Source organism: Pocillopora damicornis, chromosome 7 (genome assembly GCF_964200805.1).
Source record: "Pocillopora damicornis chromosome 7, jaPocDami1.2, whole genome shotgun sequence".
Lineage (NCBI taxonomy): Eukaryota > Metazoa > Cnidaria > Anthozoa > Scleractinia > Pocilloporidae > Pocillopora > Pocillopora damicornis.
In genome coordinates, this window is record NC_142676.1 from 11,115,901 (window position 1) to 11,141,732 (window position 25,832).

General features: G+C 37.8%; 2 protein-coding genes and 1 pseudogene across 2 annotated transcripts; 1 reads left to right on the forward strand and 2 right to left on the reverse strand.

Moving 5' to 3' along the window:
- Positions 1 to 611: 611 nt before the first annotated feature.
- Positions 612 to 10,848, reverse strand: LOC149042552 (uncharacterized). Its single transcript, XM_089213081.1, has 9 exons — positions 10,821 to 10,848; positions 6,332 to 6,609; positions 5,884 to 5,998; positions 5,390 to 5,512; positions 4,004 to 4,126; positions 3,669 to 3,791; positions 3,074 to 3,104; positions 2,494 to 2,620; positions 612 to 1,594 (listed from the first exon to the last, which is right to left on the reverse strand). The coding sequence occupies exons 1-9, from the start codon at positions 10,846 to 10,848 to the stop codon at positions 1,076 to 1,078; spliced, it is 1,467 nt and encodes a 488-aa protein (XP_089069207.1). The 3' UTR covers positions 612 to 1,075.
- LOC149042553 (uncharacterized) lies at positions 6,630 to 8,085 on the forward strand (annotated as a pseudogene).
- LOC149042554 (uncharacterized) lies at positions 8,280 to 9,226 on the reverse strand. The gene has a single exon (XM_089213103.1). It carries the CDS (start codon positions 9,223 to 9,225, stop codon positions 8,494 to 8,496), a length of 732 nt encoding a protein of 243 aa, XP_089069229.1. The 5' UTR covers position 9,226; the 3' UTR covers positions 8,280 to 8,493.
- Positions 10,849 to 25,832: the final 14,984 nt, after the last annotated feature.

Genomic DNA, 25,832 nt, shown 5'->3' on the forward strand with positions numbered 1-25,832 from the left:
CACTGCAGGTTTTTCAGCGAGAGAAAAATCAGGGCAGAAGAAAAGTCACCCGAGGAATATGTGTGCTGACCTCGTTCTGAGGCTAGGCGTCAAAAAAGAGTTATCAGCAAAACAAAGAATTATGAGAATTTGCAGCTATTTTTTTCTCTCATGTTAGTGATCCCGAAGTACCATTTATTAGTCTGGAAGGTGCAGTAGCATAAATTCAGTTTGAAATTTTTATGTCTCCGGGAGAAAACTAAAGTGAAAAAAGTGAAAAGCGATAAAAAGAGAATTGTATGTGGCTTTCATTTCGAAGAATATCATTTTAAGAGAGAGTCTGACCCTGAGAATTAGTTGGAGATTTGCAACGAAAGGGTGAATAAAGTGGGAGAGAGGAAAGAGCGTAGAAAAGAGGGCACCCATGTAAAACGGGTGATATGGCAGAGAGACAAGATTAGTTACGGAAGATTGTTACATGTAAGTAACAAGTCCAAGGTAGTTATCAGATAAGTGCCCCGCCCGAACCTAGATGAGCTAATACTCCAGAACTGTTCGACTACATCACACTGAAGGGAACGAAAGATAAAACTGCAACAAACTAGTCTATTTTATTGAAGTGTCGTCTCAATTTCATTTAGGCCAGAAAGCAGAGCTGTTCCTTTCCAACTCGATCCTTTAAAGATTATAGTCATACATAACAATCGAAACACAGTGGGAGAGATTTTGGCCCGTCAACCTCTTCCTCAAAGGATACACCTTCTGAAATTTGAGGATAATATTGGAAAACATCATCGGCCAATAATAGTTTCTACCACAAAGTAAGCGAGTTGGACACCTCTGTTATCAGAATATTTGAATGCTGTTTGATATGCCGTTTTACATGAAAAAGTGTTTCACTTGGTATCTGAAATTTACCTATAAAGAATAGAAAGAATGGCTAGATATTGATCCAGGGTAAAACCAAAGTTATATACGGAAATAAGTCCCCATCCGAGGGGTTGCACTTAAAACAGGAAAAGCTATATATTGAAAATTGCAAGTATTATTGTTTTGTGTTTTTACTTTCTTTTTTTTGGCGAAAATTGAGTCATATTTATTGTACCAAGATGTATCCCATGGCTTTGATCTGTTTCTTTCCATTATCTGTTTCATGATTGGCCTCATTACCACACGAGTTTAGATTGTCAGGCCTCCCTCCTGTGCCAAATCCGATCCTTGAGTCGCACGAGGAACACTCGTCCTGGTTGTTGCTAACAATACCAATTCTGGCTTTAGAAAATCCGCTCCAACTACAAACGACATTGAACCCTTCTTTGTTGCAGTTGTTCTGTAATGAGCCTTGGAAACCAATCAACTCTTTCCACTTCTCACGACCCATTGAAGTGGCGCGGTTTTGGCCATCAGCAATCAGTGAGTGCAGAGAGTCAGCTTGCTTGTGGATGACAATAAACCTAAGTTGTCGGTTGATCTTCATACCGAGACAGATCTTGGAGAAGGATGTGTTCCAGTAGGTGGGTAGCTTTGATTCCTGTTCGTCGAACCCAGTCTCCCCTCCGGGAAGATTGTAGCCTTGATCATTTATCCAGTAACGCGCATCATAACGGAAGGTGGTCTGTAAAGTAGCAGCAATTCAATTTTTTATTTACTCCGAATTAATGGATATTTGCTGTCGAAGTTTTGTTGTGTATCTGCATTTATTGATCCATTACTCATTTGTTTTACCGTTGAATTGACCTTGGTGTTTACGGCATCGTGTCGTGAAGACTAAGGTCATTTTTTTCCAACACGGACCCCGCGCCGTAGATCAGTGCATATCATACCTATCTAGTTATAAGGCATTCTGATGTGTTTTCATTTGCCCGGCAATCAAGAATTATTGATATGATAATAATTTGTGAAGAGGATGAAGGATGATAGACGTTGCTATTCCTTAAAAAAATTCCTATCTCTTTTTAGATATCACAAAAACAAATTGGAGTTTGTTTGTGTCACGATAAAAGTAACCTGATCCCCCGATAAGACTCTGATATTCCTATGATCCATGATTCCTCCTCATTGGCAAGTTAATTGGCCCTAAATGTTCCATAGTCCTCCAAGAATGCTCCTCTACCTATCCCCCTTCCCCCGCTGTGTAGGGGATGAGCAATTACAGCTCTTTAAATCAGTGTGATATCTACATATCCATTAACTAGCGTGGAACTTCAACTCAGATAATATATATTCTTTGTTCCGAACAGCTTTTATCCGAATTATGATCTTAATGGTGTGCATCTCTTATCTAGCTGTTACATGATATTTAAGACAAATATAGCATATATTTATACATTCTTTTTCATTCTTTTTCAACAGTCACTACACACAATAACTCTTGAACGAGGTCTGTTCTTCATGTTTTACCTTCTCGATGAAACACAAAAGGCATACATAAGTTACATGCACGTTTTTAACTTGCAACGTTTTGAAAGAGAGCGGGTTTATAAAGGAAATTAATTATTTGATGACAGTATGCACCTTTCTGCCGTCAATCTTCATGACTGGCGTCCATCCTCCATCTCCACACCCAAAATTTCCCATGTGACAGAAAACGGACAATGGTTGGGAGTCAACAAGAAGGGTAACCACACAACTTATACTGGATCTTTTAAACCAAACGGAAAAAAAAAAAGAAATACATCTAGTAATGAAAACAAAGATGGTAGCTACAACGGTGGCAACAACGGTGGCAATGAAAATGATAATGGGAGAAATACTGAGTGATAATAATAATAATGATTCAACAAATAAGCAAATGAAAAGTTGATCCTTCAGACGTCAAAATCTGCGGAATATAAACACCAGCCAATGCTCGGTTATGTGTCCTTGAATCAAACAGGTGCGCGAGGGTAAAGGATATTTTCCACTTCTTCTGTGAGGACAATAATGCAATCCACTGAAATTAATCAAGGTTTAAAGGATGACTTTCTTCGCATATGGAATGTGGTTTGAAAATTGGGGTATACTGATTCCGTGCCGTGATGGGCTTAAACTGTATGCGGGTAAGTGCGATATTTGATGTACTATGAAAATAATATCGAAAATCAATTCTACTTGCATGTCATGAATTCTTTTACACGAGAGAGCTCCTGCAAGAGGTTTAAAAATATCTTTGATTAGAAGAAATTGAATTTTTTTTAACTACATCTTAATCCATCATTGGGAAACTATACTGACTGCAATCTGATTGATTGACAGAAGAATTTGTTCATGTTCCAAGTTCTGCTTTTTGGCTGGAAAGATTTCTCAGTTTTCATTCACTTTATTTGGCAGCATGTATGTTTTCTTCAAAGTCGAAGAAAAACTTTAAGCTAATAAGCAATTTACTTGATGAAGTTGAGTATAGTATCTACAAATATCAAAACCGAGATCTGAGTTGTCTTCTGAAGCCAAAGAATGAGGGAGATCGCGCAGACAGAGACACAAGATTTCATAAATCGCGATTTCATGCGGAAACCGAATTCAGCCATTTTCTCATTGCAAGGATTTTTAAAAAATCCGAGTTTGCAAACGTTTTAAAGCAGTCCACGGAAGAGGGCCTTAGAAACTTATAAGGGTTGCAAGGCTCAGAAGAAGAGCAGTGCTATCGTCAAAATTCTTACTTAGACTTTTCGCCAGCTGATTTTCCTCTACATTTCGACCCCAACGTTTACCTTTACATTCTCGTCCATTTCCAGTGAATCCAGGTTTACATGTACAGTTGTAAGACCCTTTGGTATTGTTGCAAAATGCATCAGGGCTGCATTTGTATAGCCCACGAGCACATTCGTTGATATCTGAACAAAAAAATACACAAATAACTAAAAAAAATTATCGTTAAAAAATATATATGTATATAGAAGCACCAACAACTGTAAAAACAACAATAAATGGGTAGGTCTCCTTTACGTACTGTTCTTGATATGGTAAACGTAGTTTTTGTTTTATCAGAAAGTATCAAATTAGAAAATCCGCCTCCTTTGCTCAACATTCTCAAAGTAATGCTCACCCTCGCATTCTCTTCCACTGCCAGTGAATCCAGGTTTACATGGGCAGCTGTAAGACCCTTTGGTATTGTGGCAATAGGCATCAGGGCTGCAAGAGTGTGACCCTCCGACACACTCATCGACGTCTATAGACATAGAGCCGACAAGCAATTGACGGAAATATATAAAAGATTTTAAAAGTCAGCAGCACTACTTGATATTCGCATCTGATTTGGACAGCATTAATATTAGTCGTTGAGAACATCAAATAGGTTTCTGTAGCCATACAACAGTCTGTCCAACAAAGGGATGAATGAAACTAAACAGTGAGGAGTACATTGATACAAACTGATGCAAAAACACTTAGGTGATCAAGAATAACATTTTTCAATGCGGTTTCGGCCATATATATCTCTGCCCGCGTTCAGTTTCACTATACATTTTCTCGCTGAGAGGATCGAGATCTAAGTTACCACCCCTTTGTGGATGATTTGCTAATGTAGGCTTTATTTTTTATCATATAATTGCTAAGAGATCAACCGTCTATCTTCACATTTACGTCCATTTCCCGTGAATCCATGTTTGCACGAGCAATTGTATGAACCTTTAGTATTGTTGCAAAACGCATCAGAGCTGCATTTGTGTAGTTCAAAAACACATTCGTTGACGTCTGAGCAAATACATTACAAAAAAATAAATAAAACCAAAATTATCGTACCAAAAAAATATACATATATATGTATAGAAGCACCAACAACCAACAAAAATTGGGTAGGCCTCCTTTACTTACTGTTCTCAATATGGTTAAAGTAGTTTTTGTTTTATCAGAAAGTTCCAAATTAAAAAATCCGCCCCATTTGCTCAACATTCTCGACAGTAATGCTCACCCGCGCAGTCTCTTCCACTCCCATTGAATCCAGGTTTGCATGTACAGTTGTAAGACCCTTTGGTATTGTTGCAATAGGCATCAGGGCTGCAAGAGTGTGACCCTTCGACACACTCATCGATGTCTATAGATATAAAGCCGACCAATAATTGACGAAAATATATAAAAGATCTAAAAAGTCAGCAGCATTACTTGATATTCGTATTTGATTTGGACAGCATTAATATTTATTGTTGAGAACATATTGCATAGGTTTCTGTAGCCATAAGACAGTCTGTCCAACAAAGGGTGAGTGAAACTAAACAGTGAGGATTACATTGATACAAATTGATGCAAAAACACTTTGGTAATCAAGAATAACATTTTTCAATGTGGTCTCGTCCATATATATCTCTACCGGCGTTCATTTTCACTATACATTTTCTTGCTGAGAGGATCGAGATCTAAGTTACCATTCCTTTGTGCATGATTTGCAAATGTAAGTTTTTTTTATTGCATAATTGTTAAGAGATCCAACACCTACCTTTACATTCCCGTCCGTTTCCCGTGAATCCATGTTTGCATGTGCAATTGTATGAACCTTTGGTATCGTTGTAAAACGCATCAGAGCTGCATTTGTGTAGCCCATGAACACATTCGTTAATGTCTGAACAAATAAATAAAAACAAACTTATCGTCCTGGAAAAAAATATCTAGAGGCACCAACAACTGTGAACACAACAATAATTAGGTAGGCTTCCTTCTTCATATATGAATAGGAGTAAGGAGAAGGGAGATGATGAGAAGCAATAACAAAACAAAACAAAAAAAAAGAAAAATTCGCGATCGAATTGTGTTTGTAAAGAAACCGCAACAAAGGCCTGTTGTCGTTCGATTCTTACGGACTAGTAAGAGATCTTTAAGCCAACAGACGAAGCTCCTTTATTCTTCGAGATCCAATTAACAAGCACCGTGGTAAAGTTTATCCTTTTTTGTTAAACTGTAGACCTCAAGATATCAACATTGAAGTTGTGTTACCTCTTTCGCAAAGTGGACCCTCAAATCCAGCGGTACACAGGCACCGATAACCTTTCTTAGTAAATCCGCTTTGACAAGTAGCATTGTTCTTACAAGAATTTTGAACACAATTACTCTGACAGAAAGAAACAAACCGTTGTCATTGTCAGTATAATCATTATAATCATTTTCATCGTCTAATAATCAACCACACCGCTACCATCATCAACATCGTCATCGTTATCCTTGTCATCATGGTTGTTCTCCTATTTCTATATTTCTCCAATAACTTTGAAATGCTTTGTCTCTAAGGAGATTCTGGTGAAGAGCACAGACACAACATTACCGCTAATGTCTTGAAAGAGGGAAGGCAACTCAAGTTCGAAATTAAAGGTGAATACGAGACTCAGAGTTTTAAAAAGAAAAACAAAATAAACCAATCTTAATCTTGAATTGAAAGCTACATTACCTCAGCTGCGTGATAAGAATACATTTCTTGGTCTATTAACTTTTCTTCGTGTCCTTCATGAGTAGCATTGTTCAGTTCACATTTATAGTTTCCATTTCCATTTGCTCGTAAACAAAGATTAATGCTGACACAGTCGGGCTCCATATAACACAAGTTTTCACAGAACCTGGAAACTGTTATTTCTACGGTGCGAATTGTGTGGTTTATGAGGCGCTTCCCTTCAAATGCTTTCTCAGGCCCAAACTCCAAATTACGACACTGGTCCGCGATGCAGACATCTTTGAAATAGAAATAATAACGAGCTTAAGATCCGACGACGGCAGACACCTAGGACGGCAGACTTGGTCGAGGGGGCTTGGGGAAAGGTCGCCGTTCCAATGGCGCGAAAAATAGCCTTAAGATAGCGCGCGCGACGGCGGCTGTAGTGGCTTTCCTCTTCGAAGTTTAGGAAAAGCGATGGCTACCTTTAGAAAGGCTCGTGAATTGTTGATCGCAAGTTTCGATGATGGTGACATTTCAGAAGATGAATTTTTACTGTTGTATGATGCCAACATTTCAAAGAATCTCGATTATCCTTACCAGAATTACGAAGATTTTGACCTGGAAGGACTTGGTGAAAGTGAGTGCTTGGCAGAATTTCGTTTCCGAAAAAGGGACATACCAATTCTCGCAGACGTAATGGGGCTGCCTGATTCGTATCGATGTGAACAAGGGACTGTATGCGATGGAATTGAAGGCCTTTGTCTTTTGTTAAGAAGATTGGCGTACCCTTGTAGGTACAGTGACCTAATCCATCGTTTTGGCCGCCCAGTACCAGAAATTTGTATGATCACTAATTATGTAATGGAAACTGTGTACAGCTTACATCATCACCGTCTGACAGCATGGAACCACACCTTAATGAGCCCCCCTCTACTTCAAAGATATGCTGATGCCATACAAAGGAAAGGAAGTCCCCTGCCGAATTGCTTTGGCTTCATAGATGGTACAGTAAGACCCATTTGCCGACCACAAGAAAACCAAGGAATTGTGTACAACGGACACAAAAGAGTCCACGGATTGAAATAACAATCTGTTGCATTGCCCTGTGGTATGATAGCCAACATGTATGGGCCAGTAGGTAATGGGAATTATTCCTTTCAAGTTTTAGCTGGAGCCCAAGTAATGGGCTCCTGGTTTTAATCACATTAGAACCATCTGTCACGCGGTAAATCCAAACAGAATGATAAATAGGTGAAAGCAGTTTTTAGCGTGAAACATTTCAAGTAGTATAAATAAAATATACATTTTTTTTAAAATTACAGAACACAATTTTCAATCAAAATGTGCATTTTCTTCCAGAGGGCCGCAAACATGATGCTGGAATGTTAGCTGATTCTGGCCTTCTGCGAGTCCTTGAACACCATGCTTTTTCGCCGACTGGTAACCCCATGGCCTTATATGGTGACCCTGCTTACCCATTAAGAGTTCACCTTGTTGTGCCATATCGTACAGCAGGTATCACTCCTCAGATGGAAGAGTTTAACAAGTCGATGAGCAGTGTCCGCATTTCAGTAGAGTGGCTTTTTGGGGATATTGTTAACTATTTTAAATTTGTTGATTTTAAGAAAACTCAAAAGATATCATTGAGTGCGTTAGGAAAGATGTATATTGTATGTGCAATTTTAAGGAATGCCATGACTTGTTTGTATGGCAATTTCACATCAAATTTCTTTGACATTGACCCACCAACCCTTCAGGATTATTTTTCCTAACAATTAAAACTATTTGTACCCTGAAATGAATTTCAATGATAAATTCATGTGAAATACACAACTAGTCAATAAGATGTAACAGTGTATGTCTGCAACCTGCCAATAAACTACTGTTTAAAGTTTTGGTATTTATTCTTTAGTATTTGTAGTCAGGTCAACTGATGTATAACAACAACTATAATTAATGTAAGAAGGGTTCAGAATCCATTTCAGAGGGTACAAGGTATAATAGCACCAGGATGAGAGCAGAGGAGAATGGGGAGCTTCCCAAAATATGCACAGAGAATGTTCCAAAACTGCAACAGACCCTCCCCCCACCCCCATATCAATCCTCTCTAATCATACAAAAACGTAGTCAAAAGGCCATAAAATTTGAACAAAACAACAGCATTTAACGCATTCAGTTACTCAATGCTTTTCTAAAAGTCTCAAAATGATTTGTGACTGCTGTTGTTGCATGGCAACAAACATCTGCTGAAACTGTTGCATTTGATTCTGTTGCTGCTGGACTTGCTGGGCCATCATTTGCATCATTTCTTGATGTTGCTTTTGAGACTCATCTTGCTTTCTTCTCTCTATGTCCAGGCGCTGCATGTGCAATTCCAACTCTTCAGCTTTCCATTTCTGAACCATATCATTCTTCTCACGCAGATACGCCACTGTGTCCCCACCACTCCTCCTTGTGACTTTTCGCTTAGGTTGTGCATTCTCTACATCCTCGACTTCATCACCATCCTTCCTTTTCTGTGTTGAACGCATGCTCTCCATTGCTCTATTCCGCATCTCGACAGCTTTGGCACTATCCTCTTTTTTCTTGTCAACTTCCAGACTATTTTCAGCATCAGCCTCCTTTTCCAGTATTTCCTCCAAAGCTTTCTCAACATCATTCATGTCAGTCTCAATGCCACTAGCCTTTTTCTCTTCTTGTAACTTTTTCTTTAATTTTTCAATGAGTAGTGTGTAACGCTCTCTCACTGAGCGCTTGTTAACTTTAAATCTTGGAATTTTCAGGGAGTTGAGATTACTGGCAATTTTTTCCCAGATCTGCCCTCTTGCGATACTTCCCTTTTTAGCTTTAAAGGGTTCTAGAGCCAGAAGTTCTTGACAGAGAGAGTGGTCATGATCATCTGTCCATTCCATGTTAGATCTACATTTTAAGAAAATATAATATGGATATTTAAAAATCCTGGTGAGTCTGCTAACTAAGCTTCAATTCCAACTGCTTAGTTCAGTCAAGAACTCTCCAAAGTAAATCAGAGCAGTCTTGTTTATGTGTGTTGTGGTTAAAATTTTTGTTTGCGGGTTTAAAAATGCTCAAACTACGTTAAGTTTTTGTTTCCCTTTGTCTCAGGTTATGGTAATAGATGCGAGAAAAAGGATAATAACAATAAAAACAGAATAAAGAATGAAAAATGGTTTAAAACTTTTTAAATTGACACTGGAAAAATTTGAATCACAACATGGACATGTATGCAAAGCAGCATAATACAGGTATAAACTTATCATTATGATAAATGTTTAACCAATTTCCGACAGCAAATTTTTCACGCTTAATCTAGGACGTTTCTTTACGGCTGAAAAAACATCACCGAAACTGTTGATTATAAAAACGTTCTCAGATGATCCTTGTTGTTGAACTCGAGAAAAGACAAATGGAATAATATCATGGCCATCAATTTATGCACGAAGAAGTCTACGAATTTTTAATTGAAATAAAGAAATTATTAAACTTACTGGGTTGCTTTCTTTCTTGACATTGAGCCAATACTTGTAACGAACTGTTTATGAGAAAGGCAAACGAATAAAGTTAAAATTTCCTCGAACAAATAGTTTATTTTTGCTTGGCTATTTCACAGACATCCTCTCATAACAATAAACGGTCAAAATTGCCAACAATTTTCGCTCAAAGTAAGTTTAAACGGCGTTATTTTGCAAAAGTTTACTCACGTTTTAGCCGCGACGGCAAAATGGCCTCCTCACGTCACAGACGAGGCCGCTACGGCGGGAAACCTCACAACAACAGCAGCCGGAAGTAATTCTGGCGGTAACTTCACTTCCGCTTGCCGTCTCAGATGTCTGCCGTCGTCGGATCTTAAGCTCGTTAATAATACATGAAACGTAACATTATTGCTTATGGTGATATGTTAAGAATTACGGAAAACTTGATAGTTGACGTTTCATCATCAGTTGTATTAGACTTTAATTTTTCTCTTTGTCTATCTTATTTCTTCAAGGAAAGGGATATACAAACCCTCGACAGTGTCTCGGGTGTTGTTATGAGAGTATATAAACACGGCAACAATTCTCTGTTGTTCTTAAATTGAAAACTATTTCATTTCTGTTTGGCTTGTTTTAAGGGTTTGATTTAAAGGCGGGTTTCTCGGAGAGACGGCAATCTCTGGACTGCCTGGGTCAGTGGAGGAAGACGACTAAGGGGGTTCAAATTACTCGGCAGAAGTTCTGACATCGATTTTTTAATCGTCTGCGCTTCGCTTTGTAGAATTCTAACTTAATCAATGCCCATACGGACACGAAAATGTAAAATTTCTTCTAAGTACTATCTGTGGGTTGATAACTGAATATTTTAACAATTCTTCAGTTAATATAGGTGGAAAAAGCTGATTTTGTGACTTAATTACGAATTCTTACAATTGAATTAGTTTCCCAGAAAAGGAAAAACGAATATTCAAACCAAAGGTAAACATGAATTGGATATAAGTCATACTGAAACTAACCTTGTGATCTGACAGCCCTTTGTATCATAAAGCAGAGCTCCAATAAGAGAAGGGAGACAGAAACAGAATATATGATACAGAGCACGATTAGAAAAGTTCTGGTCCATTAAACATATGCTTAAGAAAATAATTATTTACTTGATATTACTTATCATGACAGGGGAAATTTGAAGCAATGGAAATTAGGCTGTCGCCGGTTAAACCAATGACAGTCAAATTATTTCGTATGTCAGCTGTTCTGCTTTATTTTCTACCAGTAGAAATGTTTGTTTAGAATGCTGCTCGGTTCAGCAATAATTTGCCTGTCAATTGCCATGATTAAGTTTTGTCGCATCATTCTGTAGCCTGACATGCTATCATGAAAAATTGATAAATAACAGTTGAAATTATGCAGCCGTGTCACACGTCAGCAAATTCACCTCCACGACACTTTTCATATCCATACCGTCGTCCCAATTTTAGGAATGATAACTGAAATTTGTTAAATGATAAGCACACTGATATTTAAACCGTTTGTGCTGAATTAGGATAAATTGGACCTGAAAGAATTTTTTTTTAGGTCACGCAACGTTCCTACAACTTTATATTCATAACATAGTCGAGCAGACGTTTAGACCGGTGAAACTCCCAAAATTTCTGTGTCATAATGTAATTGACTAAATTGGTTCGTCGCTGAAAATGCGCGCGTTAAAGAAATGGATAGATGTAAACCTAGTTTGTGAAAACGAAGAATTCATTTGATGTTTTCCTGGGTTATCGTTTTTGCACATGTACAACAGCTGGCATTGTGAAACTTTGCCAAATTATCATGTAACCACTGTTTATTTTGGTGGTGGTAAGAACTTCCTGTGTGTCATGATATTCGTGATGGAAAAGTTTTGATTATCATGGAACCTTGTTACAAGCTAAGTTAGCCAATTCACCTCTGCGACACCTTACATGTCCATATTTCTGTGAATATTTCCGTTTTGCCCTTTTTTTCGCTGAAAGACTTATACAACAGCTGGGATTATGAGGCTTTGTTAAATTAACATAACGATGTTTATTTTGGTTCTCTGGTAAGAACTTCCTGTGAATCATGTTCCTTCTCCATGATTTATTGCTCCCGTTTGGCAGTAAAGGCTTCATATTAGAGGCAATAAATCGGTAGAAATTGATTTTCACAACTTCAAATTAGCTTTGTTATCTACACAAGTTTCAAACTTTTCACTTGATGTACACTGACACACGGCATGACTTCCTATCCTCTTTCATTGCAGACATTATCGACAACTGGAATGATGCTGTAGTAAAAGTTGCTGCCTTTTTTTTTTGTTTTGTTATTGATATTTTTATCATTATTGTTTGTTATCATTTTTAGTCTCAAGAGGGAGAATTCCTCCTTCGTAAGCACTTAGCTGTTTTTTTTATCCATTTAATAATCGAAACAAGCACCTCTGTCTGACTCCAGAGGCAAAAGTTCACTTATCGATAAGAAGCTCTAACGAACGAATTTGATGAAGTAAGTCCATTATATTCCGATTTTGTAACGAGTAGGAAAATAAAAAAAGAAATGAAAAGATGGGTTTTCAATTATCATAGAGTTCCATATGAAATCAAAATGTGTTATTGTTTATGGGAAGTTATTTCAGCATCGTCGTGGCGCACACGTTAAAAATGACCGTACAAAAATATTGAACGATTATTTCTCCGCAAATGAAATCTTTGAGGAGAATTTTTTTTTTCTATAAGTGGAAGTCTTTTAGCATACCTTCGATGTATTTACATTACTTCGTGTTTTCCCTCGAAAATATTGATGTTGTCAAAACAATGTGCTGTGTTTCTTGATTTGTTTTGATCACTTTTATTATTAATGAGGTTTTTTATATTGATAGAACAACAAACCTGTCTCCTTGAAGCTGTAATGTTGCTATGGTAGCCTTAATTGTTAAAAAAAAACAAACCCAGTTTGATTACAGTTCTTTGGGCATTTTTGAACATCGATTTCTAGGAGACAAACAGAAAATTGTAGAAGGTATAATCCATCAAAAAGAATAGGTTTTTCCAAATAACGACACCATTTGAACCTTAACAAACTTTTGTTCCAGACTCATTTGACCCAAGCTTCTCGCGACCATCGATCCACAGTAAAAGGACGATTTTTTTAAGTTCAGGGGAAAATTGATGTAGATAGTCTTTGAAATTCTGGTGCAAATCCTAGTTCCCACCCTGGTCCCCAACTTTATTAATATTATTACCTGCTATGAACAAAATCAAGAAGTGTATCAACATCGCACTCAAAGACGTCAGCTGCACTAATCCTCTCCATGCTCTGTGAGTGAGATACTTTGTGGCTGCCACCGCTGTCCGACGATGGATAAAATTTTTATACGTAGCAGTCTTATATACCAGCCTCTTCTTGCGACAAAAGAAGAATATAAAATCAAAATCCACACCGTCAACTTAAAAAAAAAGGGGGCTAATGACTGATTCCAGTGCTGGCCAGAAACACTAAAGGGCAGCGAGCGATGGTGTGGAGGATTGGCTTTTCTATATATATGACGTGATACACTAAACTCTGAACTTTTCGGCGGCTGTTGAGATAATCATTGGGTTACGTATTCAGCGGCTTTGATGTTAGCAGTTCTCTCAGCTGAGAATGAAAATCGACAACTGGAAGATTTTTCACTGGCCAATTTTGGCTGCTTACCTGAAAGACTTCCCCTGTCAGTTAGGACAAAGTCAATAAATGAGAATTTTGCAAATTGAAAATGACGACCATTGTTGTTTGTGCTACCGTGATTCAACGCATTTTTCCATCTTAAGAGCTTGCGCCAACGCACTCTACAATTGTTATTCGAGAGTTGTCGATTCATTTATTTTCATTCTTTCATGAATTCAGCTTTTCTTCTCAGTAAAGGGCTATTGTGTTTATATGATAAACAAAATAATACATGGTTGCTTTTAGATATGGAATTTCTCTTCTTGTGTTCAACTCGACATCTCACTCGTGAGCTATCGAGTTAAACACTCTATTTGTCGCTTATTGTCACGAAGTTACGGAGGTACCCTTCTTTATTCTTAACTGTCTTTAATCCTAAGCACGCTTCCTCCAACTTTCCTCTTAATTGCCTCGTACATAATGATTGTAAGTAGGAATCTTTGATGAGGGTGAGCGCACATTTGATAAGTTTATGTTGTGCGTCGTCCAATTTTTATTTTACCAAACAGCTTTCATGCAGTAGGTGTCTTCACAATGACATCTCTATGCTTTAAAAAAATGCAGATAGTTTCCGATGAAAGCAAGAAAATAAACATTTAGATCTACAGAATATTCTGAAATTGTTATCTAGCAGACAGCATGGGAAACGCTTTTGAATAATTCCTAAGAAGAGCCTTCGAGTCACGCCACAGATGTTAGTTTGGCGGAGTTCTGCATGGAAATGTTCGATGACGGTAAGTGACAACGACAACACTATTTTAATTTTATTTTCGGAAAAGTAATAGAGTTTTCAGTTTGATAGAGCTATTGATATTTCCTCTCATGCGAGAGCGCAGAATTTCTCCTCTGTAAGAGCTGAAGTTGTCGCACACTGGAGCTTGTAATAATGTCAACCAACACTCAGCGTGCGACATTCAAATCTCCTACAATGAGCAAATATAATGATAAACAATCAAACGAAAGACTACTAAATGTTTTGTGCCGTACAAAAGTCGTATTTGCTGATTTTAGCAAATCTCCAAAGTAATAAACGACAGAAGAAAGAATCGCTGTGGTTTTCCAATCAACATTTTGCCTACATGCATATCTCTAAACTGAAATTTTCCATTCCTACAAAAAAGTCTCCAAAGTTTTTCTCGTTTCTTCGATTTCTTGATCAATCATGTTGTATAACGCGCTATAAAATGCGGGTTTCTTTGGTCAAGTGACCGCTTAGAGCCAGAATTGCGTTACAGGTGCAGTTGAGAGAAGCTTGTCACAGTAGCAGATTTTAAAACGCATAAAAGACAAAAATGCCATGGTACCAAAAGATTTTTTTGATGGTATTCAGAGACGAAACGATGGATTATAAAGGAGAATTCAAAATTGGCGTTGTAGCTTTCTGGCAAGGGGAGATATTTGACCTCAAAGTTGTCAAGTTGAATGAATCGCAAAGTCTTAAAACACCGTCATTTATTTTCCTCTGTTGATTGACAAGCCGTCGATCAAATTGGCTGATACTTGCGTTGGACATTAACTAAGGATGTAATAATATGTATGCAATATGTAAATGGTGAAATATGCATGGTGAACACCAAGAAAAACCGGGGGGGGGGGTGGTCTATCTCCTCCCGGAGATAGATAGTGTCGTAAGGAGACACTAACTAACTAAAGGGACACGAGACGTAGTAGCTTCTAGCCGCTTCCTAAGTGCTTTACAACAGAACAGAGCACAGTCAATGCTTCTCTATTTGTTTTATAGTAAAGAATCCGTTAAATTCCCCATGCATTACAATCAATTTTCAAAACGAAGTTTATTTCAAAAGCGAACAGCATTGTCGTCAGCATGCTCTCCACTCCCATAAGGCACGCTACAATAAGCCAATCAGAATCATTTTTAGAATGGTTCAAACAATCTGACAACTAAAGCTGTCAAAAGTATCAAACTATCAAAGTACACAAACCATCAAAATTCACAATCTGCAATAGTTCACAAACTGAAATAGTTCAGCAGGCCGAATTTAACACATTTTCCCGAAGTGTTTCAGTCTTAATACAGAATCTGCAAGTGAAGTGTTCAGTGAAATCCGGCCGAATTTTGGCTCATAAAAACATGCTAGTTTTTTCACATGACAAACAAACTGCTCGTCGAGGCATGGTTGATGTGAATGAACGACAGTCGAATCCACAGGAACATGAAGATTGGTCGGTATGACAGCGCCGTAAAACTCGTCCGCTGTGACTGATTTGGCCTTCCACTTAACGAATCGGAAAGGATATCAGAGGAAGCTCTTGGCTGTTCACTAGGAGGGCGGCCGACGAACCGGGTGTGGGTGTGTGTGAACGTAACTCGAGTTGGAAAATTCACTTTGCAAGACCTGTTGGATTGCACATTTTAATGTTTAAAAAATGCTATGTGCCTTTTAATTAACATGGCCGCCTTCAAATGAGCAGATGGAAAGCTATGGTGTGAATTGTTGTCTTCTGATAAGTACAGAGACTCCGCGAACTACAAAGGAAACACAAGGTTGCTTCATTTGTTTATTCAGGTAGGCACTTATTTATGAAACACTAAAACAGCTTGTAGTTTCATGCAACTAATTTAAAAAATTCACTTGTTTTACCGATCAATTTTTTTTTCATTTAAGCCTCCTTGTTCTTCTTCGCCATGTCAAAATGGAGGAACCTGTATCCCGAGTTTCAAATACAATTCTTGCGACTGTCTCTGTGAACAAAGTTTCGCAGGAGAATATTGCAAGAAAGGTAATTCATATGTCAGAATCTTTCTTGCATATTCAATGTAAAAGTACGGGCAACGTTGTTTGAAACAAGATTTAACTCCTTTGGACACATTCTAAAGGAAAAATCTAGACGCATATTCGATCGGTAGGGAGCGAGAAGAGGAAGCTGGCATTTTAGCAGCAGAGAAATATCTCTACACTAGGAAGCACGAAAACCCGTCGATTTTTATACTGGGATTGAAGCGACTTATTACATTAAATTAATAAAATCAGTCTTTTTGATAGATCTGATGTCAGCAAACTGATTACCCTCCGTTTGGACTCCAAACCAGTCTCCGTCCTCTGCCACATGGGAGATTTTGGGTGTGAAGATGGAGGGTGGACGCCGGTTATGAAGATTGATGGCACTAAGGTACCTTTTATCACGTTCTGGTTTCTTTAAATTTTTTTTTTCGTGTCTGATTGGCTGAAAACAAGCTAAGCATTTTTCGTGTACCACAAGTGCAAAATTGTAACACGGATGCAAATTACGAATAGCGCGCGAGAGCTGCCAAAACTTCATCCGTCTTAAATTTCTGTGCTACACTTCTAATATAAATTATTAACAAGTAACAACATGATTTTGAGTGCAATTTGGCATAAATAAGCACCTAAAAATTTTCGAGGACTACAAATCGCACTCGTCCTACGGGCTCGTACAATTACGCTATCTTTGCTTTTTAACACTTAATTGCAGTCTCAATCATGTTGTTACCTCTATATGCTTTACACAGAACTTGTTACTGAATACAGATAGCCCAGAGCTCGAAACGTTAATGGGTCTAGCGAAGACAAAATTAGAGAATAATATCTGTATTTTTCAGTCGGGTTTTTTTATTCTGTTAGTTTAGAAAAATATGAAAGACTTGATTAGTTCGCAAGGCTCAAAGCAACGCAATGGACGCTATGGAACGCTGTATCAGCGCCATCAGATGTTGGATGTTTAAAGAAAAGCTTAAAGTAAATGATATTAAGACAGAATTTATACTAATCGGAACGAGACAAAAGCTCGCTCGTTGACATCAAGGGCTGGTCGGTGGTGACGCTACTATCAGTCCTGTGACTGCCGTTAAAACCTCGGATCGTGGTTTGATGAAAACATGAACGTGGGCTGTCATATAAAAAAAGATGCGTAAGACCTTGCCATTTCACCTGTATAACACCAGACGCACCAGAAAGTACCTAAAGACTCCACACAAACACTCGTTCATGCATTCATCACCGCACGTATCGATTATTGCAATGGTTTGCCGTATGGTCTACCAGCCGCACATCTCAACAAGTTGCAACGTATTCAGAACAGTGCTGCCCGACTTGTTTGTTCCCTTTCCCGTTTTTGTCATATAACTCCTACTTTGTTTTCCTTACATTGGTTACCTGTCTGTTTCAGAATTGAATTTAAATTACTTATTTTAGCGTTCAAGGCTATCCACGGGCTGGCACCTCAGTACATTACGGATCTAATTAACGTTAAGCAACAATTCGGACGTATGGTGTTACGATCTCAGTCTGAACTACAATTATTGCCACCTAGGACCATAACTAAGAAAACTTTAGGTGATAGATCATTTATGGCATCTGCTCCTAAACTTTGGAACAGATTGCCATCAAATATAAGAGCAGTAAATGATCTTAATTGTTTTAAAACACTTCCTAAAACACATTTCTTTCATGTTTGCTTTTATAGTTCGTTTTTAGTTAGTCAAATTGTATATTCTTAGCCTTTTATAGTTCGTTTTCATATTTTATTTTGCTAAGTCTTATTGTATAGCACATTAGATCATATCCACATGTATTTTGCGCTTTATAAGTAACAAATTATTATTATTATTATTATTATTATTATTATTATTATTATTGCAGTTTAATCTTTCGTTGCCTTCAGTGAGATGTAGACGCATAGCTCTGAACTTATTAGCTCATCTAAGGTCGGGCGGGGTACTTATCTGATAGCTACCTTGGACTTGCGGCTCAGACGTAACAATCTTCCGTGACTTAACTTGTCTCTCCACCACATCGCTAGTTTTACTTAGGTGCCCTCCTTTCTACGCTCTTTTCTCTCTATCACTTTATTTACCCTTTCGTTGTAAATCTCCCGCTGATTCTCAGAGTCTCACGGTTAGACTCTCTTTTAAAATGATGTTCTTTGAAATGAAAGCCACATACAATTCGCTTTTTATCGTTTTTCACTTTTTTCACCCTAGTTCCGTCTCGGAAACATTTTGCTGATAACTTTTTTTTCACACCTAGCCTCTGTGCGAGGTCAGCACACATATTCCACTTTAACAAATAGAAGGGTAATTTTTCTCCTGCGCTGAGTTTTTTTTTTCTGGCTAAAAAACCTGCACTGCTCTCTGAACTTATTACATGTCTCATCTATTTCAGCCCTCAGGCATTTTGCTTGTGGTAGCTTTGAAATCTCATTGGCTCCCCGCGACGTTTTCCTGTATTCCAGTTGGCTGTTGTAATTTCTTTTCTTTTTTTTTTTTTTTGGTTTTTTGACATCACTCCCATCAACTGAAAAAGCATTTCATTTCCTATTCTCAGAATCCATTGTCCTTTACGGGAATTAAACAATTAAAAAAATGGCTAATCAAACATTTATTAAACTTTTGACCCTAAGAGTGACAAGCATCTAATTTCTCTGAAAATTTCACCCCTCGATCAAACATTAAGGTCACCAAAATCAAGTAATTGACCATTGACTAACGCTCTGGATTGTTAAACCAATTCTCCTCCTCGGCTCCTTAGAAAACATGGAGAACAGTGTGGAGAATATACATAGTAATTTATAGGGAGGAAAGGGTTTACTTGCAATAGACTGGCATCCCACCCAATGGGAGTTGGAGGCAGAGTACGAGAAAAATTACAAAGACATTTTGGCACAGAACAGACTGAAAAATGTTTATCATCAATTGTAGCAGACAAAAATTAGAAGTAAACTTATTAAGTAAAATGCTCACAGGAAATACAAGCATGGAAATATGCATGGAAAACATTTAACCCAAACTTTTTACAAGGAAAGAATTATTGGGTTTAGTTATTTTGACTTATCATATCTTACACATTTATATACACACATACAATTTATTGAGTATCCCTAAAAGGGGCTTTTCAGCATCAATATTAAAATAAAATTAAATAGATAAATGAATAAATTAATTACAGTATTAATTGATAAAAACTATGTAAAAGCTATTTAGAAGAATAACTAAATAAATCAATTAATTACATCACTAATTGATAAAAAACTATCTGCAAGGATAACTAAATGATAACTATATACAGTGATCGTCATCTAACCTAGATGTTTCCATATCTTGTCTGCCTGTAGTGAATAGTAGCTCGAATTTGTCCGACAAGTAGCTAGGTGACAGTCCTTGAAGACATTTATGCATCATAACTGCATCATTGACCACAAGTCTTTGTTTGACGTTTAGCCATCGAAGTTATCTCAGGCCTGCAGAGATATGATTATATTTGCGAAGCCCTAAGATAATCCCGGCTGTAAAATTTTGCCGGAACAAGCTGGAGCTTATGGATATTTATCGCCGAAGTGTTGCTCCAAACTGAGGAGCAGTAAAAAAGCCTGCTGGTAACAAAACTATTAAAAATCAACGAAAGCGTTTCCTTATCAAATAAATGCTTAATTCTATTGATCTGGATCAGTTTGTTGATACAACTAGCAACGGTTACCGTTTTACGTATGTGTTCCGGTAAACTATCCTTAAGTATCCTCGCAGGAATTTTGCTAAAGCCGGGTGCTTTGTTAGAAGGCAAATTGAGGATAACATTCGCCACATCCTTCTCTGTTACAGGGTGGAATTCAAACTGCTCACTGTGCACATGAACGTTAGAGGTTGCATAGACGTTTGGATCCAAAGTCCAAGTTTGGTCTTTTGGCCAACTGGTTGGCTTTAAGACCTATTAAACATCCAACCGATGTGAAATACTTATTACAGCCGTTGGCCACATTCTCATGTCTTTCATTAAACTGGTACGCTGCAAGATTTTTTCGGCAAACATCTATTAATCACCTTCCCTATGGAGCTTATGTTACCTTTGCTTTCCATAATCTGCGATTTCACATAGCTCCTTTCAGCCAAGCAGATTTCCCGTTTAATTTTCTGCCAAAAAAATTTATATGCATTCCAGTGCAGCTTATCGTTTGTTTTCATCGCACTCTTGTACCAGTTATCGCGTGTTTTCATTAGCTGCATGATTTCTGGCGTGACAAACGGGTTCATTTATTCTCTTGATCGGAGCGTGTTCGTTGAGGACATCAAGAAACAGGATACTGTACACCTCCACTTGATCACTGACATCATCAAAAAAGTTTACAATGTGAAAAGGAACGAATTGAAGATCCTCTTGGAATTTTTGAGGGCTGTAGCTTCTATAGCTCCTAACAGACACATAAGAGGGTTTTCTCTGGGAATATTTGAATTTAATAACAGATAAATGAGGTTATGGACGCTCATGGGTGAGGTAAGCACCCCGCTTGATGTAACAAGCTCCTTGTTTGAAGTCATGATAACATCTATCAAATACTAGCTGTTCTCTGTGACTCTGATTGGCAAGTTAATCAACTGAGTTAAATTAAATGTTGTACAAAACTCCAAAAGAGCCTTCGCTTCATGGTCTTTGCCAAGTAGGTTGCAGTTGAGATCACCAATGATAAAGATATCCCGGCCACTTAAAAGAGAGTCGATAAAAACCTGAGTAAGGTTGTCAAGGAAATTCACGGGAGTGCTAGGTGGTCGAAAGACAGTATTTAGTAGAAACGATTTACAAGATCTCGTTTGTATTTTAAGCTATATTTGCTGAAAGCCATTGTTGGCCACTAAAGAAAGGCTTTCGACGTGCACCACTTTCAAAGTATCTTTCTAATAAACGCAAAGTCCACCACCCGCTTTGTGAGGACCACGACCTTGTCTAAATATTGTATACCCTGATGTGTAAACAAAGGCGTCGGGAACCGAGGAATCCAGCCACGCTTCTGATATGGTAAAAATATCGAATCCAATCGACTGAATAGTATCTTTAATCAGAATGAAATTTTCTCTGAACTTCAAGGAACGCACATTATGATGAGCAATTTTGATGTTTAAGTGAGCATCCCTTGGGAGGTTAATTTTGGAAGCCACAGTCCTTGCGGTCGGAGAGCCACGAAGCGCTGTCAAGTTTGGTCCGGGCTGTGGATGTATGTCACCACCAATTAATATTCTAATAACAGAGGGGTTGAAGGAAGGAGTCCCATTACAAAAGTAAAGAAGACGTCTTCCCAAGAATCGAACCCAGACCAGTTGATAACATGCACTTGGTGAACCAAGATGGCGGACGAAAGCCAAACAATTGCGATGGCATAAGCTCGATGTACAGCTAAAAACAAACCATGGCTACACACGAACAAATGCTCTAGCTTGGTAGTATCCATTGTGGTAAAATTTGTGGTTATCAAGGCCCGCCTGACCTAATAAAAAGGTAAAAATCAGAGAAAAGCCAGAGCGGTACAAACCGTGATCGGTCGCCATGACGAGCGCCTTCTAATACTACACCTGTAGTATTATTTCTTAAAAGTATAATAACTATGGTACAGTAATATTGGCAGAAAGCCTTTTCCCACATTTAGGCATAGCATTTTCAAAACGTTCTAAGAACCTACTTCTGTAGGTCCCATATACCCCTTTTACTCCCTGGATCGCAGTGTAAGTTCTCCTTACCATCCGCCATACATTCCTTTCAATGTTAGTTCGGAGAAGGTGTTATTAAATTGAAGTTTGCCTTATCATAAGTTTGATGATTTCCTCAACTCTCATGACCTTTTGGTTTATGGATTTATTATTTCTTTGAAGAAAAATTACTCATTTGATTTCTCTTTAAAGAGCAAAGGTGAAGAGGATAATGAAAGATCTTTTAGCATCCAAATTAAACAAGAATTGCTTCACCTAAGACTGATCTATAAAACTCTAGACACCCTCTCAACATCAATCAAATGCAGTAGCCTAAAACTAATCAAGACTTGGTGGTGAGCATTTTCCTGCATATCGGCAGTTTTAATGTGTTCAATTTGAGAGTCCATTGCTGCTTTGGATTATTATCCTTTAGTCTGATAGGCCCCTGTGATAACCTTGTTGTTGGTTTTTATTTCTTTTAATTAGAAAGCCCTCGATGAAATCTGGCTTTGTTTCGCAGCCGTTTATGTTTTCGTGTAAACCTCATTAGGTTGCAGCACTAATAAAAACTTTTATGAATAAAAACTTGATCATAAAGAGCCACTAAGCTGGAAGTTTCTCATGGCTGGCTTCTCGCTGAATAAAACACACATTGACCCTAAAGTTGTCCCAAACCCCCTTCCCTCCTCCCCTCCCCTCCTGTTAACATGCCGTTTTACATTATTGAATGTTCAACGTGGTATCTCAAATTTACCTATATAGAGTTAATAGAAAGAATCGCTAGAGATTGATCCAGGGTAACACAGAAGTTATACACGGACATAAAACTAATCGACAAAAACTAATCGACAATTAGACTTATCATTAGGTTTATTTTGCGAAAACTGAGTCATATTTATTTTACCAAGATGTATCCCATGGCTTTTAGGTGTTTGTCTCCATTATCTGAATTGATAACGGCCTCGTTACTACACGTTTTTGAGGCGTCAGGGTACCCTTCTGTGCCAAATCCGATCCTTGAGTCGCACGAGCCACAACTATTCTTGTTTTCGCTAACAATACCAATTCTGACTTTAGAATGCCCACTCCGACTACAAACGACATTAAACCCTTCTTTTTCGCAGTTGTACTGTAATGATCCTTGCGAACCAATCAACTCTTTCCACTTGTCACGACCCAGTAAGGTGGCGCGGTATTGCCCATCAGCGATCAGTGAAAACAGAGAGTCAGCTTGCTTGTGGATGACAATGAACCTGAGCTGTTGTCCGATATTCATGCCGAGACAGATCTTGGGGAAGGATGTGTTCCAGTAGGTGGGTACCTTTGATTCCTGTCCGTCGAACCCAGTCTCTCCTCCAGGAAGGTTGTATCCTTTATAATCACTCCAGTAAGGTTCATAATAGCGAAAAGTGGTCTGAAGAAGATTAAGTTAATTCCGTCATTGTTTCTGTGATACTCATCACATAGACAAATTCAGTAATCCCTTAGTTTTTTTCGCATTTTAAAATGACGTCTGTTTCTATTGTCAGTTGACATCATCATCATTATTATCATCATTGTGTTTTTAATTAGTTATGTAAGATTTATGGTAACGAAAATAAATGAACTGGTATTGTCGTGTCTGTCCTTAGAATCGTCATCTGAACCTGTGTTTATCTAAAAGTTAGCAGCATCTTTTTTTTTTTCATAAATAGAAAAAAAAGAACATAAAAATACAGATATTAGTTTGTAATTTTGTCTTCGCTAGACCCATTAATGTTTCGAGCTCAGGGCTATCTGTATTCAGTAATAAGTTCTGTATCGGAAACAACATGATTTCGAGTGCAATTTAGTGTAAGCACGAGTAAATTTTTCAAACTAAAATGCATGAACCTGAAGGGCGAGCGCGGTTTGTAGTCTTTGAAAAATTTAAACGTACTTATTATTACTAAACTGCTCATGAAATCATGCTGTTAGTTGTTCATAATTTCCATGAAAAAATGTAGCACCGAAAGTCAAGACGGACGAAATTTTGGAAGCTCGCGCGCTATTCGTAATTTGCACTCGTGCTATAACTTTGTACTCGTGTTACATGAAAAATGCATTCGTTTTCAGCCAATCAGAGGCGCGTAATTTTTTTTCAGGTATGTTATTAATAAAGAAACCAGGACGTGATGAAAGGTACCTTTCTGCCGTCAATCTTCATAACTGCGTCTACTCTCAATCTCCACATCCAATATCCCCCATGTGGCAGAGGACGGAGACTGGTTTGGAGTCCAGACCGAGGGCAACAAGTCTACTGACATCAGTTCTATCAAAAAAAAAAATGATTGGATCGTTTTAATGTAATAAATCAATCCAGTCCCAGTATAGTAATCAATGGATTTTTGCGCTTTCTAATGTGGACATATTTCTCTGCCGCTAAAATGCCAGCCTTCTCTTTCTCGCTCCCTTACGATCGAATATGCCTCTAAACTTTTCTTTAGAATGTGTTCAAAGGAGTCAAATCTTGTTTTCGACAACATTGCACCAACTTTTGTTGCATATGTCTTTAAAACTGGGTTTCCACGCTGAGTATTGTCATTCATACACGAGGGGGAGGGGGAGGGAGGCACTCGAATGGTGAAGATGACATCAATTGGATAAAGAAAGAATCATGATGATATGATAAATTTTGAGCTGAAAAAACAGAAACGTTCTTAAGAAAAAACCAACCTGTAGACTTCATACAGTTCCTTGCAAGACTTTACGACTTAGAAGAAAAAAAGAAATCTTGTTGGTTTATTAAGTCACTTTCTCATTTACATCTAAATTCTCAGACTCCATTCACACCAAAGCGTTTCAGGCTGTTTTATTAAATACTGTTTAATTTTTTGTTTCTTCATAGAAGGTGCTCAAAATGATGTTTGCCGACTTCAAACGTAGCACACTGAAAATTCCAGTTAGTGACCACTTGAAACCCATGGAATTTCAGTTTTCTGTTTCTGATTCTCATTCAGTTAAACTTGGTTTGACTCAACATTTTTTTATGCTATATTCAACTCTATGTAATCCATTCCGCACCGTCACGACATCTACGGACTGTTAAATCCTCTTTCGGAGGTCAAAATATTTGAAGAAAATAATAAACGCTTGCGGTTCTCTGAAAAGTAAACCTTTTAAAAACATCCGTAGCGCTTTAAAACTTTTTATGCTCTGAAAAAAAATCTTGTGCATTGAGGTCTTGAATATTGATCAAAATATTAAGTATAGGCCACACATTTAGATAGTACTGATCGACTGGATCAACACTCGATCTGTCGTACTTTGTAATGATCATTGCATCATTGATAAATATGTCAATATTGCAAAGTACCGCAGGTGTTATTAAAAAGTGCGACCGCCAGTTTAATTCATCTTCGAGGAGCCGAAAGCACAAAATCGCGTCCCAGTAGTTTATTTTCGCACCATTATTCAGCATATTGACAGAAATAGATTACAAAAACAACTTACCCGGAGTACACATATAAATTACCTTTCTCGCAATATTCTCCAGCTAAACTTTGTTCACAGAGACAGTCGTAAGAATTGTATTGGAAACTCGGGATGCAGGTTCCTACGTTTTGACATGGCGAAGAAGAACAAGGAGACTTAAATAAAAAAAAAAATGATCGGTAAAACAAGTGAATTCCTGAAAAATAGTTGAATGAAACTACAAGCTGTTTTAGTGTTTGATAAATATGTGCCTACCTGAATAAACAAATGAAGTGAACTCATGTTTTCTTGGTAGTTCGCGGAGTCTCTGTACTTATCAGAAGACAACAATTCACACAACAGCTTTCCATCTGCTCCTTTGAAGGCGGCCATATTTATTGAAAGGCACAAAACATTTTTTAAACATCGAAATGTGCAATCTAAC

Coding starts and splice junctions, on each gene's coding strand:
- LOC149042554 (XM_089213103.1), bottom strand. CDS start 9,225: ATGGAATGGACAGATGATCATGACCACTCTCTCTGTCAAGAACTTCTG.
- LOC149042552 (XM_089213081.1), bottom strand. CDS start 10,848: ATGATACAAAGGGCTGTCAGATCACAAG. Junction 3,792..4,003: donor CAGTGGAAGAGAATGCGAGG/GTGAGCATTACT, acceptor TTTTTTGTTCAG/ATATCAACGAATGTGCTCGT. Junction 2,621..3,073: donor TGTAAAAGAATTCATGACAT/GCAAGTAGAATT, acceptor TTGGTTTAAAAG/ATCCAGTATAAGTTGTGTGG.